This window comes from Eupeodes corollae, chromosome 3 (assembly GCF_945859685.1).
Source record: "Eupeodes corollae chromosome 3, idEupCoro1.1, whole genome shotgun sequence".
Taxonomy (NCBI): Eukaryota; Metazoa; Arthropoda; class Insecta; order Diptera; family Syrphidae; genus Eupeodes; species Eupeodes corollae.
In genome coordinates this window covers 33,061,948-33,083,986 of record NC_079149.1, presented here as the reverse complement: position 1 = coordinate 33,083,986, position 22,039 = coordinate 33,061,948, and the positions used below count along the sequence as shown (strand labels likewise).

General features: G+C 34.7%; 1 protein-coding gene across 1 annotated transcript; it reads left to right on the top strand.

Annotated features, from left to right (window-relative positions):
• The first annotated feature begins 491 nt into the window (after nucleotides 1-491).
• LOC129950408 (piggyBac transposable element-derived protein 4-like) lies at nucleotides 492-21,276 on the top strand. Its single transcript, XM_056062350.1, has 2 exons — nucleotides 492-1,394; nucleotides 21,160-21,276. Exons 1-2 carry the CDS (start codon nucleotides 492-494, stop codon nucleotides 21,274-21,276), a joined length of 1,020 nt encoding a protein of 339 aa, XP_055918325.1.
• Nucleotides 21,277-22,039: the final 763 nt, after the last annotated feature.

Genomic DNA, 22,039 nt, shown 5'->3' with positions numbered 1-22,039 from the left:
TTCGTAGACAATGTACGCTGGATGGAGTTTTCTTCCCGCCAAAAAACCTTTACTGGAAAGTCCGGTTTCCTAATAGACGTGCCTTCAACTATAAGCTGCCTTGAAGCCTTTTACTTTTTTATTGATGAGGAGGTTATACAACTTATAGTTTTGGAAACAAATAGGTATGCAGAGCAGCAAATACATCGCGTTCCAATAACTCGTGCATCAAGAAAGAAGAAATGGGTTCCCACAAACGCCACAGAGATAAGAAAATTCCTCGGGCTTTTACTGTGGATGGGCCTCGTAAAGGTGGGATTGTTGGAAGACTATTGGTCGAAGAAAAATCTTTACAATTTTGGCATTCCTGCTAAAACTATGTCCAGAAATCGGTTTCAACTTCTTCTAAACTTCATTCATTTTACTGACAACACGTCCATAGAATTGGAAAACTAAAACTTCTGGACATGCTGCAGACGAAGTTTCAGAGGGTGATTATACCAGGAGAAAATATGGTCATAGATGAAACGGTAATTCCTTGGAGAGGCAGGCTAGTCTTCCGACAATATATACCAAACAAAGCTCATCCCTATGGTATTAAGTTATTCAATCTTTGCTCGACAGAAGGATTCACTTGGTCTACTAAAATTTACTCCGGCAAAAGCTCAACAGGTGTTCGAGAAGTTGGTTTGGCAAAAAATGTTTGTGAAGAACTAAGTTCTTTATTGAAAGGAGAAGGTCGCACTCTATTTGTTGACAATTTTTATACGAGCTACGAACTGGCACGCTCCATGCTTGACCAAAAGACGCATGTAGTTGGGACACTTCGAGCGAACAAAAAATTCTGCCCAAAAGAGGTTATGAATGCACAGCTAAAGAGAGGAGAAATGGTAGCACGTGAGGAAGAAAACGGCATTGTTGTTCTAAAGTGGAAGGACACCCGAGATGTGAGGATGCTATCCACAAAACATGCTCCTGTTAAGGCTGCCGTATCTGACCAATCGATTCCTGACCCAAATATTCCATCCACCAGTAGAGGCAGGAGAATAAACCAACGCCAGGGAAATCGTGAAAAGCCTCTTGCTATTATTGAATATAACAAAGGCAAGTCGGGCATTGATCTATCGGATCAAATGGCTTCATATGCTACGACACTGAGAAGAGGTCTCAAGTGGTACAGAAAAGTTGCCATTGAATTTTTGCTGGGAATGGCAGTTGTAAATGCTTTTTTAGTTTACAAAAAAGCCACGAAAAGTGTTATGCAAATTAGAAAATTTCGAGAACAGGTTGCTGAAGGATTATTGGACCTTCTTTCTCCACAACCCGTTGCTTCAAAGAAACATTATATTGAAAAAAGAAAGGATTCAAATGGTAAAACCATAAGACGGGCTTGCGTTTTGTGTTATGCCCAAAAAGTAATTCTTAAAAGTAATTCTTAAAAACACTTAAAAACTAACTTTGTCCTGGTAAATGGTGTCTAACTTTTCAAGATATAAGCACGATCGACAATTGTTTCCAATTATCTAGCTTGCCTTCTCGACTGATCAGAAGCCAAATATCAGAACGTTATTGTAAAAGGGACTACGCGTCTGCAACGACCAAGTCAAGCCACCAATATCTTAAGCGATTATAACGATCGAAATTTTGTTCATCTCTTTGAAGTATGCTTACGCAGTATCTTAGATCCGTATGGTAAGTTCCGATCAATAGATTCTGTGCCAACCTTCTGCCTTACCTCTTTCACAGTCCAAATTTTGAATGAACTCCAGGAGCACAGATTCATTTATTTATACTAATTCTGAACCACATTTCATACAAATATTATTCAATGTTTAGAACAAAGTATTTTAAGCTATAACACGTATTTCCACTTACTTATTCAGAAGGTTTATATAGTATTCTTTTTTCTGTAGCTCTTCTTGCCATATGGTATATTATCGGTACGTTCATTAAGTCGGACAAATAGACATATAGGCATCCAGAAACAAGAATGCTTCAGGGGGTATAAATTCACTCGTTAGTGTGTTTTTGAAGTATGCATATGTTAAAATAGAATAACCTATAGAAACAAGATGGTTCTTAACAACGTTTACTGGCCTCTCAAAATGATCCCTCACAAGGTTCAGAATAAAATTGTCAATTCTGGACTCACCCGAACCGTCCAAAAGTTTCTTGTTCGAAACGTAATGCCGAAAGTCAGAATGTGAGCTTCTGTACATTTGCATGCAAGTTCTAAGACATTTTCTCTCGAATACGCGAAGCTTTTCCATATACGACGGATTAATATTCCACCATACCACACTCGCCTATGTCAGAATTCGACGAATAAATGCTTGATAAATAAATAAATAAATGCGCAACGGTCCGTTGTGAACCAGGGCCTAGTGACTTACAACTCTCAACCATTCCTGTGTCCGAGTACTGTTTTCAGGAATGGAGGGGACCTACAGTTTATATGCCGAATCCGAACGGCTAATTTGAGAAAGCACGATTTCATAACAAGAATTACTCTTGAAGGATTTGTCAATTCCTCGAATGAGGCAGTACCCGTGAAATTTTTTTTTTTTTTAATTAAGGTGGCACAGGCAGGGATTGAACCCCACTAACCATCATGCCAAGGGGTACTACGGTCATACACTAAGTGCTGCTTATTTTAAGCTTCCACCCTGAGCAGACTTATGTCAACTGATTGCAGCTTATGTCAAAAACATATAAACTAAACAAGAGAGGTTCCGACACAGCACCCTGTGGCAAACCATTAGTGATAATAAAAACCTTGGTTGTAGTGTTTTGTCTATCGATAACAACAAATTTCGTATGTTTTACCATAATGGCGTTTTCCTTTTTTAGTTCAGAGCCGAGCTCGAACTATTAAAAAAATAATTGAACATGTTCAGAACGCGCTTTGTAAGCTTATAATAAAATAACAGAGTAAACGGAGTAAAATGCTGAACACAAACAATTTGATATTTGAAAGCAGAGAAATTAAAAAAATCATCGTCAAAATAATAGAAATGGCCGAAGAGGCTAGTTGCTCTAGGGTAAGAAATTTAGAAAAAACTAATTGCATTTTTATGAATCATGGCAGTTTAGTGCTCAAGTTGTTTCTCCTCAGAACTCTAGTCTACTCTACTCTGTTTGTTCAGACTCTGCTCAGTGCTCAGCTCTGAACTAAAAAAGAAAAACGCCAATAGATGAAATTACTTTAACAAGATGGGGTGGAAATTCGTACCGTATGAGTTTAAATAAAAACCCATTGATCCAAACCGTGTCGAAGGCTTTTTCGATATCTGCTAAGCAGGCAGCTGTACATCTCTTTGCATTCAGATTCTAGTTTACATCTAAAATGAGTTTTGTAACTGCGTGCACTCCTGAGCGATTTCTCTTAAACCCAAACTGGTTTCGCGGTATTAACTTCTTTTCTTCGCTAGAAGGATCAGTAGGATCCTTTTTTATTATTAGAAGTTTTCCAACAACTCGGGAAGCGTATAATTTCGATTGCAATATGTTTTAAGACATTGTTCGGAATGTTATCTACACTACTTAATTTTGTATTGTTCAGTTTTGTGTGTTGTGTTGTGAAGTAGTGCATGGTCCGTTCTTCTGTAAGTTCATTGGCCTTAAGATTATCAGAAAATCTTAGGAGTGTCCGTATTTCGCTACTGTAAAATATTGACAATTCGGTAGTTACCTCGTCAGTTTTGGTGCTAAGAAGTTCTCTAGCATGAATTGAATCAAAGTAACATCCTATAAGATTGAGTTTATCTGCTTCAACATCTACTAAAAAAAGATTAATTGGGCGTTTTTCACTGTCAATCCCAGTTTAAGAAAATAGTGTTTGCGATGATAATGGTATTTTGAGCTTATGTATTTTATCATTATTACATTGTTTGTAAATCTGTTTTATTTTTGGAAACATGTTTCTTGAATAAGATTTCAAAATACTTTCGGCAAGTTTCTTCCAATAACTGTTAATACTACAAATCGGTACTGCAAACATGTTAACATTTAAAACTTAATACTGCAAAGCATTCCTGGTCAATTTTGAAAATATTGTATGTGATTTAAATACGAGCTTAGTATTATCTTAAATTTTATACGAAATATGGATTTGAATGATACAGCTATGTCCATATTATTTTACTCTTTACTTCAATTCCGATTCCAAAATTATTCTATCACGTCAAGTGTTTGAGATATCAAGTTTTTAAATTCCTATAACTACATGCATATGCCTTTTTGAGGCAATCGAAATTTATAAAGTATTTTCATATCTTTGATTTTCGATCGAATTTTCGAAAAATTTTCGTAAGTTATTAGCTTTCCTATGCCTCACATAAATTTTAAAGAAACGCTGAAGGAGAAAACGGTTTGAAAGTAGTTTCTTGTTTTTATAAAGAATTTGTTCTCTCAACTAGGCTACAGCATCAAGTTTTTAAAATATATATCAAATATGTATAAATAATGTCCAAAAACAAGTATGTTTAAATTTGGCGAGATCAACTCCAAAACAGATTTTTTAAAACTACAAAGTCGTTGAGTTAAAAATGCTCAACACTCCTAATAGAGTGAAATTAAATCACGTAATGAATACAAATTTTCGGAAACTAAGTACGATCATAAAATGATTCAAATTTTAACTAAAAGGATGTGTACCCTACAAAATCATCATTCAATTTACTGTTAAGCGTAAATATGTTTGTGATATGTTTTACCTTGACCTTCAAAGATCCGTTTATGCTATTCTTTGGTATTTTTGAAGGGACATTTTTTAAGAAAAAAAACTTTAAGGTATCTCACCTTAAAGTTTTTTTCTTAAAAAGTTCAGGACACCTTGACAAAAAGCGTTGTTTTGTTCGTGTAACAAAATAATAACGTATTCTTACAGACCCGTATTTTCAATTGAAACAAAGTTTTGTTGTTGAACATACTGTAGGTTTTTGATGCGGGCGATGGCAAATACAAAACAATGTTTCCGTTTGTGACATATACTAAGTCTAAAATCAAACCAAAAGTTAGATTTCCGAAAATGTCCGAATTTCGTTAAAATTTGATTGAGGTTTGTGTATTTACTAAGTTGAGATATCCCTGTATTGCCGACGTTCTATTGATTTATTTTAAATCAGCAGGAATCCGGAAGCTGTTAAATGTACACACAAAAACGATGGAAGGTATTCAAAAATTGATATAGAGTGTCGTAAGAAGTAAAATTAGGGTCTATGCGATTTATATCAATTGTTTATTTTGTTAATTCAAAAATTCAGATTTTTTTGATTTTTGATGAAATGTGTACAAAAATTTATAACTTGCGAGTTAACCAAAATATTCATTTGGAACAAAGCCTCTGATTTTATATATTGAGATACAAAGTTACAGTATTAGTAAAAATATGAAATATCATGTGGGAGAGATTTAACTGAAAATATTAAATCCATTAGCCGAATAGAAAAACCCGGTTCAAACCCTTTAGTTGATGCCAGGATGCCTTCAATAATATCCGTCCTTGGGTGGGTTAAAAGTGGACCAAATAATAAAATTAGTTCGAGGTAAATGACTTTAATGTCAACTAAATTAAAAATTTCATAAAACTAAAATCCTTTAATAACTCACTGAAATAATTGTTGAGACATTTTTTATTAGCTGTGAAACAAAACAAAACAACATGTCGGTATATCTGCTGTTTTTGAAGTTTTTTTCGTCGTCCATAGGTCAAGAACTAGTAGAGACATCGACTTCAAATAAATTTTGTTATACAGATAGTAATGTAAAAAGGTGCAGAAAGGACTCTAAAAAAATTGAGTGGTTGTTTTTCTTATCATAGCAATTTAAAAAACATGCTGAAAATTTTGATTACATTTTGTAACGTGATACGAAACAAATATATTTTTAGAAAAAAACAATTGAGGGTTTTTTATAATAAATAAAAAAAAACTAAAAACAAAAAATATTTGCAATCTCGAAAATTATAACAACAAATGTCAAAAATAATTTTGTGCAACGGAGAATAACGTTTTAAGGATCTGGTAAAATTTAGAGAAAAATCGAATTGACAGTTTTTTTTTTCATAAAAATAAAATCCTAAAAAAGCATTACTACAAGTTGGTAACAACTAAGGCTTAAGTAATTTTTGATTCAAATATCTTTTTAAAAAGTTGAGGAAATATTGTTTTCAACATACGTTCAAATTTGAAGAAAAATTAAATTGACATTTTTTTTTACAAAAAATAAAAAACTTAAGAAAAAAATACTAACAATAATTTACATTCGACTCAAATATCTTTTCAAGTTTTAAAAACATTGGCTTCAAGCTAATTTTATCTCACATAAAATATTTTTTTCGACATTCAGTAATTTTTTTATAAAAATAAAACAGTCAGTTTTTTTCATATAAAATTAAAATGTACAAAATTGATAAAAATTGATGTTCAGTTTTTGATATCTCCTGAATAATAGAAGAAATTGACTTTAAATTAATGCCATTTATCCTAATTGTATTTGTTTATATAAGAAATACTACTAAAATTGGTTTTCGACTAAAAATCAAGTTAACTAAAATAGATTTGAAAATTAAACTATTTTAAAATTTTTAAGAATAATTAAACTGACACATTAAAAAAAAAAACACGAAAATCTACAAATCTTTTAAGCAAGACAACTTGGAACAATAAGATATAAATCAGTCGAAACTAACCAACGAAGAGTTAATAAACCATGACTCATTATGATTACACATTTTCAAGTTGGCATAAATACTGAAAAAACATGCATGAAATGAAAATAACTTACAGTTTGTTGATAAGATAGATATAGAAATAAAAAGGATGTGTTTACATCAACTACCAAATAGAAAATCACCAGGTAACGATCTAATTACAGCTCAGGTTATGAAAGAAATGCCATTGGAAGCCTTCATAAAACAACAATAATATATAATAAATGCATGCCTTAAGCACCGGTATGTTCCGCACCATTGTAAAATTGCTGAATTAATTGTCATACCAAAGCAAGGTAAACCACCTACAGAAGTGACGGCTTACAGACAAATATCGCTTATACCAATTATGGCAAAAGTTTTTAAAAAACTGCTTCTGAAGAGACTTAGCAAAATCATAGAAGAAAGAAGGTTAATCCCAAACCATCAGTTTGGCTTTAGAAATAAACATTCCACGATAGACAAAGTTCTTAGAATATCGGATGTAGGTAATAGAAAAAGCACTAGAAGAAAAACAAGTATGTTCAGCTATTTTCTTAAATGTTGCTCAAGCTTTTGACAAGGTTTGGCATGAGGGACTTGAGTACAAACTGCAAAGGGATCTTCCCAGGCAGTACACTTTGAAATATTAAAATCGTACATCTCAGACCGATTGTTTAGAGTAAGTTACGATCAAGAATACTTGGAATTGAAGAAAATAGAAGCCGGTGTACCACAAGGAAGTGTCCTAGGTCCTACTCTGTATTTACTATACACAAGGTATATTCCAGTTGGTAATCACACTACAATGCCTACTTTTGCAGATGATACCGCAATTTTGCTACTTGACAAATGTGTCTCTAAGGCAGCAGTAAAACTACAAAATGCCGTCGACACAGTGAGAGCTTGGACCAAAAAATGGAGTAATTCAATGAAACAAAATCTTCACATATAAATTTAACAATATTCACATATTCATTAATAATCAAAAGTTGTACCTTACGCCAATACGGCCAAATACCTTGGAATGACTTCGGGTGCAAAGCTAAAGTGAAAAGAGCACATCAAAAAGAAAAGAGAAGAACTAAACTTGAATTATAGAAAAATGTACTAGTTACTTGGTAATAACTCTGATCAATCAATTCAAAACAAAATAATGCTGTATAATGAAGTACTAAAGCCTGTTTGGACCTATGTAATTCAATTATGAGGCTGTACAAAGAAAACAAATACCGAAATCATCCAAAAATTCCAAAACAAAGTACTTCATAGAATAGTTAATGCTCCTTGGTACATAAGAAATACCGATCTACATCGTGACTTACAAACAGAAATGGTTACAGAAGTTGTTAAAAAATACGCTGTATCGCGCAACCAGAGACTGCAAAGTCATACTAATTCTGAAATGGAGTCCGTCTTGAATATAAGAAACCATGTTCGGTCGATCCTTCAAGATTGATCCTGACGAAGAGGTGGTTTTAGTGGTTAAGAGTCCCACACTACTTGGTGTCGAATACTGACAAGTGTCTTTTGAAGATTTCCTCCTGTCAAAAAAAAAAAAAAATTAATTGCACAGTAAATTTAAATAAGTCATAACTAATTAACGGAGAATTATTCACCTATACTAACTTTTGAGTTGGCATTTATTAAAAATATTGATTCCAAACCTATTTTGAGTATTCAATAATTGTCCAATTCGCATATCGAAATCACTTAAACCCTTTAACCATCGCCTAAAGTATCAATACGCTTGAAACTTGTTATAAGTCAAATGAATTCGCCGTAACCACAATTTCCCATCCAATCTATTTAACCTCAATGTTGATGAACTTATACAGAGAAATTTAATCTCCTATAGGCTATTATGTGAACTCCTCCAAGGCAAACACCATCACCCAATTGAGCATTGGACAAAATCTACACTACCTAGGTATAGAAACATAAACCTAAATTATATTATCAAAATAAATTAGGTTAAGCCCAACCAATATAATATAGATGTATCCAGTAACATTCCGCTCTCATCTTGATTTCATCATCATCTTGTTCGTCCAGGAGAGGGCCTATATATATGTATGTACTGTACCTAGGATCTCTGCACTACCTACATTCAGTTCAGATTAATCCTCATTTTCGAGTGCAAGTAATTAGTAACCGATATTATTGACCTCATTTTCATAGTGCAAACAAAAACAAACAGGAAATTAAATCCTTTACCGCCCACAAAGTTTCAATCATTCCAATCTATCTACAAGTGGGTAGGTGTAGGTAGGCTAAGATATAGGTGGTAGGTACAGAAGTCTTACCCTACCTCCCACTCTAGGCTTCGCTCCCATCCGATACTCTTGAAGACGTATCGTGAGTGCAATTAAATTGAATCCTTATAACAGATGGAGTTCAGCTACAGCTTCAACATTCAGCAATACTGAATCAGAATCAGAATCCGAATCAATGTGAATGCAAAACTAAAAACAAACAACAAAAAGACTTGGCCAACAACATTTTCCAGGCGCAATTGTTATTGAAAGGAGCATCACAGCAGCGGTAGCAGAAGCAAAATACAGGGAGTAAAGAGGTAAAGGAGCAAAAGGATATTGAATAGTGTACTGGGTTCTGGTACTCGTGTAACAGTTTGTATGTTTTTTATTTCTTTACTTGTAAACTAATAGAAAATTTAATTAGTTTTCTGGAGACAGATACAGATCCGGAAACTATTCACTTCAAAATCTATACAAAAAAAGGTTAAATTTAATTCGATTTAGTTTTCGAGAACGTCACAAGGTATTTTATTTTCGACGTTGTTGTTATTGTTTTATGAAGGTTGTTTAAATCAGTTAAATCGTTAAAATTAAATGACAGTGAATTATTAAAGTTACATGGAGATTGCTGCATAAAGGGTAGATGAAGATTTCAAAATTCATTATTAATTGAAAGTCATTATTAATTCTTGTAGGAATTTTAAGAGTTTTAAAGGAAATATCCAATTCTCCGACAGGACAGGGTAGAAGAGGAAGACCGAGGATCAGGTGGCTTGAACAATTGGAAAGTGACCTCATCCAACTTGCAGTGCGAAACTGGAGACATCTAGCTAGGGACCGAGCCAAATAGAGAAGTTTGTTAGGTGAACCCTACTTCACACAGAATTGTAGCGTCACCTTAAGAAAATCTATGAATGCGTCTATGAACAGACTACCAAATGATAGTCTGAACGTAAGAACACCGGAACGTAAGGAAGAAAACATGCCCGATGAATGGAACTTCAGCAAAGTCTGTCAAATTCTAATTCTAAAGAAAGTAGAACTTTAAAAGTGCCCCAACTAGTTTGCCATAAGTCTTCTAAACATTGCTGATAAGTTCTTTTGTGTTATAATCTATAATCGTCTGAAGCCATTCGTCAACAACCTCATAAATCTATATCAGTATGGCTTTCAACCGTCAAAGTGCACAATCAAACAAGTATTCTAATTACAGCAGACCTTGAAAAGAACCTACGAACTTCAAATCGATACTCATCATTTATTAGTCAATTCTAAAGCCACGTATGACATTATCTTAAATAGAGATTCCTACTCAACCGCCAACACTAGAGGCATTCTCCAAAGGTATGTCCAATTACATGGATACGACGATGATTTTGGAAGCGTGATGTCTGTGGCGCGTTTTTGAGCAGACTACATCAATTGAGTTGCAAAATTTTCTCTTGAGCAACTATAATCACCAAGTCACTCACAGGATTCATATAAAGAGTTGAGGCTTGGACCCTATAGATGGCTGGGGTCATATAAAACGAATGAGGATCGATATTCCCGACCGTGACTCAGGTGGCACACGTTTTTTTTTATAATTTACAGGCACTCAAGGGGTTATAAGTACCCTTTATATGTTTATAAAAATAGGGAAGGATTTAAAAGGAGATACCGGTGCACATTGGTCTTAAAGTTCTGAACATCAAAATGGGAGGGAAAAACAGAGTTGGTCAAAGCATTCCACATTCTCGATGTGCGATTTAAGAAAGAATCTCTGAACTTGACAGTACGCCCGAAATTGAGCTGAAGGGTAAACTGATGAGCATTCCTAGAAGTGCGAGTATTACGGCGGAATTGTTTAAGGGTGGAATGCAACTGGCTTGTTCAACAGAACATTGTTTGTAAAAATATCGATAAACAACGAAATTCAGGAAACATTGTGGCGGTGTTCTAGCGATGTAAATATTTCGATTGTAGTTATATCGCCTATCATTTTTAAAGCCCTTTTTTGTATTCTATCCAAGAGATTTAAACTTGTTTTAGGGGCACCTGCCCAGATATGCGAATTATATTCAAGCATTGGACGGATGAAGGCTTTGTAAATTACAGCCAGATCAGAAGGGGTGAAAAATTTCTTGCACCGTCGGAGAAATCCTAAGCACCTGGCAAAATTTTTTGCTATATCAAATATATGATCGTTCCATAAAAGGTGATCTGTGATACACATACCAAGTACTGACAATTGATTAGTTTCTTGGATGCAAGTGCCACTCATAGATAGTGGCATCGGGGGTGTGTTACGCTTTAACGACAGGAGACAGCATTGAGTTTTCGAAGCATTAAATTCCACAAGGTTTTTGATTCCCCATTGTACAATTTTGTAAAGATCAGAATTTAATGAGCTTATCATACGCTGCCGTTTAAGGTCCACATCCGAAGGACAAGGATGTGAATCTATAAACGAGTATGAGAAGCTGAGGGTACTGTCATCGGTGAAACAGGTAAATGGATTAGAAGTGGAAGACATAAGATCATTTATGAATATAAAAAAGAGAGTGGAAGACAAAACGGAGCCGTGGGGAACACCAGCATTTATCTTATGAATTTCAGACTTGTAACCATCCAATACAACTTGTATTGAACGGTTAGAAAGGTAATTTCTAATCCCACGAAGAAGAGATTCATCAATACCAAAAGCACGCACTTTCGATAAGAGAGCTTGGTGCCAAACTCTATCAAATGCTTTTGAAATACTCGTATCAAGTGATTTGTTCCACTGTTCGGTGAGATGAACCATGAGATCACTAGTGGACCTATTGCTACGAAAACCATACTGTCGGTCATTAAGAAGCTTCCGTTCTTCGAGATATTTCTTGAGCTGATAATTAATCAGCGTTTCCATGGCCTTGGAATGAACGCACGTGAGTGCTATTGGACGATAGTTATAGGGAGAGGAGGATTAGCCTTTTTTAGGGACAGGCTGGACAAATGCTATTTTCCATCCGCTCGGAAAGAGACCTATAGAGTAGGAAAGATGGAAAAGTTTAAGCAGTGGTTTTGCCAGCGATAAAGAAAAACTCTTCAGAACAATTGGAGAGAAACTATCCGGGCCAGCGGATTTGTGTATGCCAAGGTCTTTCAGTACTCTTGCAACTGTACGATTGCGAAAGAAGATTCGTCCCATAGAATCATTTACGCTCTCAAGAACAGGAGGGCTCATGACACTTTCCGGTAGCGTCGAATTAACAGCTGTGCTGCAAGCAAATTGGCTTTATCAATCGAGCTTACAGGGAGTGTCATTTTTTACAAATGACCAGAAATAAATTTTTACTACCTTTGGGATATTGTAGTATTTTTTGCCTTAATTTCTGATCATGCAAAAATTTGGTTGGTCGAATATGACCGTTACAGGTCTTTCTAGCTTGTTTAAACTTATTCCGGTTTTAATCAGTCGGGTTGGCTTTGTAACAACGGAAACTTACATCTCTGATCCTAATAACCTCTTTACAGCTGGAATCAAACCATGAGTTCTCTTTGGGTTTCATAGATTTTACCCTGTTAGGGATAAAATTTCTCATTCCACAAAGAATTAAACTTGCAACCATATCTGCGCTGGAATCCACGTCACTAACGAGGAAGCATAGTGACCAATTCAAGTTCCTGAAGCATTCATTGAGATCCTCCTAGTTGGCTTTCTCATATTGCCAAAGGGTTCCCCTAGGAGTTTTTTCTTTAACTGAGTTTTTAGACATGAGAATTTTTGCAAATACGATATAATAGTTTGATGTACCTAGAGACGGTAACACACTGATTGTGTATTTATTAGGGTCAGAGGTAAGAAACAAGTCTAGGGTGTTGGCGGATTGACCTGCAACGTCAGGGATTCGAGTTGGCTCATCGACAAGCTGAGTTAATTGTTTTAAATCAGCAAAGATCTCAACATACCTTCCTTCTGGTGTTGACTGGCCAGAATAACGAAGCCAAGGAAAATTGTGTACATTGAAATCATCCGCAATGACTATTTCAGTGTGAGGATAATGGGCAACAATTCTTTGAATGGAGTCAGACAGATTTGGACTTCGATATAAAAAACATGTGTGGATGATGTTTTTATTTACCGTGAATTTTAACCACATGAAGTTAAAGTTTGTGTTAGAGCTCGAACTGAAGTTGGTATGCAACATCATTTCTTATATACACGGCTAATCCATGATGAGGAAAAATAATGGCACTAAGTTATACCCTTTTAGATTGAATTCCGACTGATCGGAATCTTCACCCGTTTAGGTTTTATTCAATGCCAAAACAGCTGGTCTGTTTGATGCAGTGTGGACATATGTGGCATAGCAATTCTTTCTTAAACCACGAATGTTACTAAAGTCCACCCTGAATTCACTCAACATTTTAATGTTATAAACTCGTATAGTATATGTAGTATCTAGAATCCAATTTGAACTTTTCAATAACAGACTTTCACTAGTGTTATGCCTTAGCAAAAATCTGCATACTGATCCGCCCCTGGTTAACTAGATAACACGTGTGCTAATCTATCCGAAGACACATCAACTCAATCCATGTATATACTTAACGAATGTGGAATTGGAATGCTTTACCACATTTTGCCTTTCCCTATAGTCGTTATACTCAGTAGGTCAAAAGGGAAGAAAGAAGACAAAAGTAAAGGAACTATGAAAATATGAATTATCATCAGACTGTAATAATTTGTTACAAGATATTACTTACTATATTTAGACTTCTGCATTGCATATTTTTGAGTTCAGTTGACACCTGTGAAAAGAATTTTATTTAATAGGGTTTAGAATTGTCATCTTTTTAAAATATAAAGTCAGAAATAAGCAAGAAAACCTGTGCAAAGAGTTTATAGTTTTCAGTCTTTCACATCTCTGCCGCCTTTATTCAGTTACACTTCTTATATTCACTTCTTCTTCAAACTACATTCTTGTATAAATGTCCTCAAGACGACACAATTTTTCCTATTTCCTCTCTTTTGAGTAAAATAAAGAGAAAAATTTAATTAAGGAAAATCACTCCGCGCACTTATTCAGTACAAGCTTCTACCTACCTACTTCTTCTATTTTTATTTGTGAGAAGAGTTCTTTGGCCATACAAATAGGCAGGTAAGGTACACCTGAAACATTGCCTACAACTCTTAACCAATATGTTTCCTTAGTTGTCTAATCATAAGAACGTTTGTTGACACATTTCAAGAAAACACAAACCTATACCAAACTCCATCGTAAGAGAGTAAGGATAAAGGACTTGGTAGGTAGGTAGGTTAGGTGGGTTGCTAGGATAGACATATAGAACTCCCCCAGTGTAATAGAAAACTATTTTAATTGGCAAAAGGAAATGAAGTTTCCATCCAATTTCATAAGAGTATATCTACACAGTTATTTAATAAGAAACTAGCTATAGCTACGTGTATGGAAAAATATACGAGAAAGTATTGAGGGTTGTTTTTTAATGTTATGATTCAATGAACTGAACTTATTTGTGTCAACTCAACTTGTTGCAATACGAGTATAATAACAACAGTTCTTGACTGAATAGGTATCAGTAGCTAGGTATTTTTATATAGGCTTCAGATAGCATCATTTATAAGAAAGATCAAATGAAATTTGCCTTCCAGTGTTCAATTGTTTTTCTTTCTTCCCTTATTTTTAAGAACTTATCAAAGCTGTACCTCATAATATAAATTAAAGTTGAAAAAGAGAGCAAAATGGAACAATTTCTATATACTTAGGGGTGGTATACATTCATTTCTTGAAAAATGCAACAGGTATACTTAATATCGGAATGGTTATTTCAGTAAAACTCATCTTCAATTTTATTCGAAGTAATTTTAAAATGTAGGTTTCTACCTTATTCAAACAGATAAGTTTTTGATTCGTACAAAAAAGTGACTAGACCTGGGTGTCTTAACTCTGTTAACTAGATCAGTGTGGCTGTACAGCCCGTACAGTTTATCGTTGTATCTTCTCCTCCGTTCTCCATCTATGCTGACGGGACCAAAAATCACCCAAAGAATTTGCCTCATGAAGACGCTCTCAGCTTTCCGTCGCAATGCTTAAAAACGCTCCACTGACATCACACTTTGATTTCCAGAACTATGTTGAAGAAGCCGCATGACAGTGCATCGCCTTGTCTAAACCCTTTTTTGACATCAAATGCATCGATTAGATCGTTTCCGAGCAACGTGCATTCTCCATCGTCATTCTACACAAACGGATAAGTTTGACAGGTATGCCAAAACTAGACATTGCTCGGTAGAGCTCTTCCCTATAGATGCTGTCATACGCGGCCTTAAAATCGATAAAGAGATGGTGGGTATCGATTTGAAGCTTCTGGTTTTTTTTTTCAAGATCTGCCTTAGTGTGAATATTTGTTCAATGGTGGATTTTTCTGGTCTGAAGCAACACTGATAAGGATCTATCAGGTTGTAGACGAACGGTTTCAAATGTTCACATAATACGGCAGAGAGGATCTTATATTCAATGGAACGCTGAAGCTACTTAAATGGTTGGATGTTTGTTTGTTGGTCTGCACGTACGTTCGGGACACTTTTTTCGTCGGCCATATCTTAAGAGCTAAAAGAGACATTTACTTAATATTTTTTTTTCACGATAAAAACATCAAAATATGTATTTTCTACAATAATTTGAAAAAAGTCAAACAATTCTCTGGAATCAAAAACGCTACCAACTTCAATTGAATGTGATTTTATACATTGTGACGTGCTGACGAATTGGCATCAATCGAACTCGAAATAAATTCACCCAAAGCCTTTTAAAGGGTGTCCCAAAATTAACGCAAGATTTGAATTAAATAGAAAACGCCGTTTTTAGTCTTTTGATAGTTATATTTTTATTGATTCGTAAAGTACATAGGATAGGGTTATGTATGGAATAACACATCGGACAAACGGCTTTGCATGCACATTCGCACTCTTTTGTTGAAATTTTCCATGACCATTCTGCATAAATGTGGCTGAATTTCGTTGATGCAGCGTTGAATCTCCTCCTTTAATGCACGGGTGGCTGTAGGCTTGTTGACATAGACTTGTGATTTCAATTAACCCCATAAAAAGAAGTCTAATGGTGTTAAATCACACGATCTAGGAGGCCAATTTTGATCACCGAAACGAGAGAGTACACGACCTGGAAATGTCTCATGCAGTAATTGAATTGTTTCACGGGCTGTATGACATGTGGCACCGTCTTGTTGAAACCACATATAGGACACATCAATATCATCCAAATTTTCCATGTCGCGATATCGAGCACCAGTAACAGTCACTGCTTGACCAGGATCATTTTCAAAAAAATATGGCCCAATTATGCCTCCAGCCCAAAATTCACACCATACAGTCACGCGTTGTGGATGCATTTGTTTTTCGACAATCACATGTGAGTTCTCCGAACCCCAAATGCGGCAATTTTGGCAATTGACAAAGCATCAAGATGAAAATGTGCTTCATCGCTTAGGATGATTTTGCTCGAAAAATCAGGGTCCATTTGTTGATGTTCAATAATCCATTCAACGAACTCTCTTCTCTGTCCATGGTCATTAGGCTTCAATTGTTGTGTTAATTGAATTTTGTGAGCATGAAGACACAGATCTTTGGTGAGTATACGCTGTAGAGAGGTTCTTGAAATTTGCAATTCTGGTCCACGACGTCGAATTGAGGTTCCTGGATTGTCAGCAACACTCTCACGCACTGCTTCGACATTCAGATTTGAACGGCTTGTTTTTGGACGACCAGTGTGTTTGGCGTCTCCAACGGATCCAGTCTCCATGAATTTTTCAATTAATCTCTTCACAGTTGACGAAGTTAAAACACTATTCCGACCATATTTTGTATGGAATTTTCGAACTGCAGCCGCCAAGCTTTCACTATTTTTGAAATATTCTTTAATAATGAAGACACGTTGTTCTATCGTGTAACGCTCAATTTTTAATAACCCTATACTGATACTGTTAGCTGTCAAATTGCTTTTTTTCAAGGTTGCCAACACTTCACTGCACAAATGGAGGCAAATTCAAATCTTGCGTTAATTTTGGGACATTCTTTATAAATAAAAAACTCAAAGAACTCAAAAAAAATATTTGCAAAAAAGAAATATTAATAGGTCCGAAATAATTGCATGCATCAAAGAGCGACGTTTTTGACAGCTAGTACAATTGGTAAAAAGTGATGTTCTACTCGAATATCTTGAAAATAAATGAAGGTTTTGTTGGTCTTAGGTTTAGGACAATTTTCTTTGAAAAATCGAAGCGGTTTATTTATATGTAATGCTACTAAAATTTGCAAAAATTGGTTTTTGACTAAAAATTTGGGAAACAAGAAATGATATTGAGCTCGAACTTATTTTACCATATAAGCAATTGACAGAATATTGATAATTGACAATTTTTTTGAAAAAAAATTGAAATTCTACAAAAACAACTGAAAACTGGAAAGTAGCTTGGGAAGAAGAAATATAACGGGTTATCTATGTCCGGTTTTAAAAATATAGGGCTGAAATTCGACATTTGCCAAACTAAGTTGTTAAACCAATGGTAAAAATGGATTTTCGACAAAAATATCTTTTCTAAAATTTGAGATTATTATTAAGAAATATTGTTATCAAAACTCAAAAAAAATTTTTTAGAAAAATCGAACTGGCACTATTTCTTACAAGAAATAACCTTAACAAAAAAATTAATAAAAGTTGGTAAAATTTGGTTTTCAACTTAAATATTTTTCAAAACTTTGAGATATTGGCTTTAAAAAAAAAAACAATACTAGAACTTAATATGAAAAATATTGTTGGTAATTTTAGAATTTTTAAGAATAATTCTACTAACAACTTTTTTAACCCAACACGAAAACCTACAAAATTTTATGCAAAACAAATCGACAGACGGGATGTGAAGTTATCAGTATGGGTTGCATCCCAGCCTTTTTTTATATTATATTTGAAAGTCGTATATTTATGACGTTGGATCGCTTAACGATCGCACAACGCATACAAATTGTTAAAACCTACTACAGCCACATATCGTGCTTTAAGAGGAGATTATGGTTTACATACTAAACTACTACTAAATTGAAGAGGCTGCATTGGTTACTGATATTGTAAGGCCTGTACATCATCGTTAAGTTTGTACCACCGTAAATATCGCTGCTCTAAGTGAAAGTGTTTCCGAAGACCCAAATGTGTCGATTTATCGTCGTTCTCAGTGGTCGCGTTGACAATGATCATAATGATGGCAAGAAATAGCAACAGTGGATAATCGAGTTTAAAAAAAATTAACTTCAAGAGTGATTGTCGAAAAACCAATGCACTCAAAAATAGTGACTGATTGGTGCGGTTTAGAGACTGTCGGCATCCGCGGGCCGTATTTTTTCCAAAATAAAATCGGTTAGACAGTTACAGTCAATAGTGTTTGCTATCGTTAGATGTTAACAAACGTTTTATGGCCCGAATTGAAAGATACGTGGACGATATGTGGTTTCAACAGGACGGTGCCACTTGCCGCACCGCTAATAACTCTTTTGCTCAACAAGTTCAATGAACGTTTTATCTCCGTGGTGGCGAAGTCAATCTGCCGTCAAGACTATGTGATTTGACACCTTTGGAATTCTTTGTTTAGAGTTATTTGAAAGAAAAGTTGTACATCAATAAACCACCAACAATTCAAGAGCTAAAGGATGAGACATAGAACCTCAATTATTCCACAGCGTCATCGAAAATTTGGTTCATCGGGTGCACGTGTGCCGCCCAGAATAAAAATAAATGACAATAAATTCAAAACTAGTTTGTGCTTTGTTTAAATTCAACATCGACCCTTAAAATTTTACCACCCTTAACAATATTCCTATTTTCACAATATAAAGGTTAAACCAAAGTTTTGAACCACAAATAAATATAATAAATAACGTGAAATTTATTTTTAAGGACACTTTTAAAATTGAAAATTAAAAGCTGTTGTAAATCCAAAACTTTTCCCTTTCCCTCTCATTACTTTGTGAGCCAATTCTCACATTGTTTTTCAAGCCCTTATGATAACAATAAAGATATGGCTATATGTGAGGATATTTTTATCCTAACGATTATTTGACATGCTATCCTTAAAATTTTCTCTACAATTTTTTTTTTTCATTTTGTTTTCATTGTTCCCTTTTTTGCATATTCATATTCTTCATGTCATAAAATTGAAATACTTTAACTGCCAGACAGTTTGCAATAGTGTCCGCAATGCGGCATCCCCAAGGCTTCAACTACTACTATTTTCATCGAATAAAAGAAGTAGGCTAACAACTTCTTTCACTTTTTTCTTTCATTTTTACATTTCTTTTTATTTTATTTTAGAAAGAACTTTATTAAGAAAAAGGAATAAATTTAGCTTATTTCATTCTATCATCATCGTTATCGTCATCATCGCCACAGGAAGTGAATGTCTTGAATCAAATGAACATCAAAATGCTCTTCAAGGAAGATTCTATGTTCTCTATCTCTCTTTCGGTCGATTCGAATCTCGAATGTCGTATGCAATTTGCGAAGTTGAAAAAATAGTTCTTTTCAAAACATTATTCCTATGTTTTCATAGTCATCTTCAATTTTTAACTACACGATTTTTCTTCAATTCTGTACGAACTTTGAAAACATAAAAATGTTCTATTATTGTCAAAAATATTAATTGAAATGAATTTCCAACTTGTTGTAGAAACTACATGCGTTTTAAACAGTCTCGTAGTCTACGAACAAAATGCAAAGTTTCAAACTTTAAATATTCAGCTCAAGGAAAATTCCATTCGAGGAAAACTCAATTAATATTGTTTTATTCACAGGTCAAAAATAAAAATAGAAAACAAAAAAATCTTTTCATTTCTGTTCCTTTGTATGAAGAATGGCAGGACACGGATGTCCTGGCTGAACACACACATTTGTGAACATGTTATTTGTTTGACGAGCTTTTGGGTAAATGACGTGAATAAATACCAAAATAAAAAATCAAGAATATTTAATCAAATCATCAAGCTATATAGAGAGAATATTGGAATGGTAGGTTTTCATTTCGGTATACCTTGTTCCTACCTACTAAAGCCACAGATTGAAGAATTGCATGTGGCACGCTCTGTGGCAGGTCACTTCACCACATGAATCCAATATACGTATACGAACCGAATGCATGGGTTTGCCAACTGGTGGAACAAATTGAGTTAGTTCGTCATCGAGTCTCGTAGCGGCGGTGGCGGCGGCGGCGTTTGCAAAAGGAAATTTAACTTTTAAACTGCTTTAAAGTCGAATACTACACCGCCCAAATGCAAATCACATACGAAAAGCGAGTACACCCTGAAAATCATCAACAACACAAAATAAAATATATGTCTTGTTAGGGAGCGTGATTAATTGGCACCATCTGATATTGGTCATTTATATGCGCCATACTTACAACATCATCAACGGCAATAGTTTTTGACAGTCAAATAGGTTTACAAGGTGATTTGAGGTACATAAAATGGAACATTTATTTTATTTGAAATTTTATTCGTTTGCTGTTGTTACCGTGACCCAAGCACGACCCGACCATTACGACCACGACGATGAGGTGACTTCATACAATTATTTGGTCGTTTTATGCTCATTCGAGGCATATTTTTCAATTGTATGCATAATTTTAAAAAAATCGTAAGCAACTTCTAAGTGTGGAAAAAACTTAACTAAGCTTTTCAGGAAGAAAAACATTTGCTAGTTATGTCGATCTTTTTTAAATAACTTTTAAATTAATTGCAATTGAAAGGATTTTTCAATAAGAGTTTTCATTGTGAACAGCCTGCTATAGGCAGCTGTCATTTTTCAAGCTGTTATGTTTTAAAATTGTAGACATTCAACAATACCCGAGTTCTCAGAGCAAAATAACAAGTACCAATAGAACTCTGTGACGCTATGTAACGGGGGTTTTTTAAGAGGTATACAACTTTTAGTTGGAAACACTATTTTAACTGGCAGCTATTTTGTCACCTTCAGTTCATTTATTTTTATAGTCTAGTTTTTAACATGGATAAACTGACGCCTGAACAATGCTTCAAAATTGTTCAAATCTATTATGATAATCATGGTTTTATTCGATGATTGAAACTTACTTTTGGTTGAATGCATACGTCAATAAATAAAATTACCGTATTTGAAATTATGATAATCTTAACTTGTATTTTGAAAACTTTAACATCCACAGAAACTGACTATTGTGGGTGATTTATGGGTTGGTCGAATAATTGCTGACCAGAACGATACAGTCAATGGTGGAAGCTATAAGGCTATGATTACTGATAATTACGTTACGGACTCGTGAATTGGTAATTGATTAACATTCAAGAAATTATTAACGATACAAGGCCAAAAGTGTTGTAAAAGTCATCGAAAATTGAACCTCCAGATTAGACTAGGTCCGAGCCCGCAGTATAGCCAGAAGATTATTTTTAAATAAAGTAAATTTCATGTCAATTTAACAAAAATTAATTTTCCGGTTAACTCAATTTCGAAGTTTATAACTCTTAAAAATCATCTATACTATGGTGACTGGGGAAAACCAATACTGCCGAGAAAACCATATAGAGAAAACTATTTGGATGCTGCTTTGTCATAGGACCCAGACTTGGGCAACAAATCTTGAACTCTAGTTGCTTCAACTAGCGGTTCATGAACGTTCACATCTAAATTCTTCTAAATTCGTTAACATTACCCTAATATGCCCCCACAGAAATGCTCTTCGAGCTCTTGAACAAGGCATATGAGCAGTCCCAAGCTATAAGGGATTTTAATGCCTGCTGCTGGGTTTTAATAAAACACCAACTAGAAACCCTCGCCGTTGCGCCACCGGTTTAATGAGGAACGCCGGCAAGCAAATGCAGACAAACAACAGGCACGTTAATTGGATGTAACGATAAGAACTGCTCACGAGCTGTAATGAGCAGAGAGGAAAACCGACTTTACAAAAGGAAAGATAGAAAGCATGAAAAGCGTGTAGTCAAAGATGTGAAGAGGTTTAGAAGTAGAAAAGAAGTTCGAATGTCTTATCAACAGGTGAAACGGAATTCTTAATTGAATAAACCTCG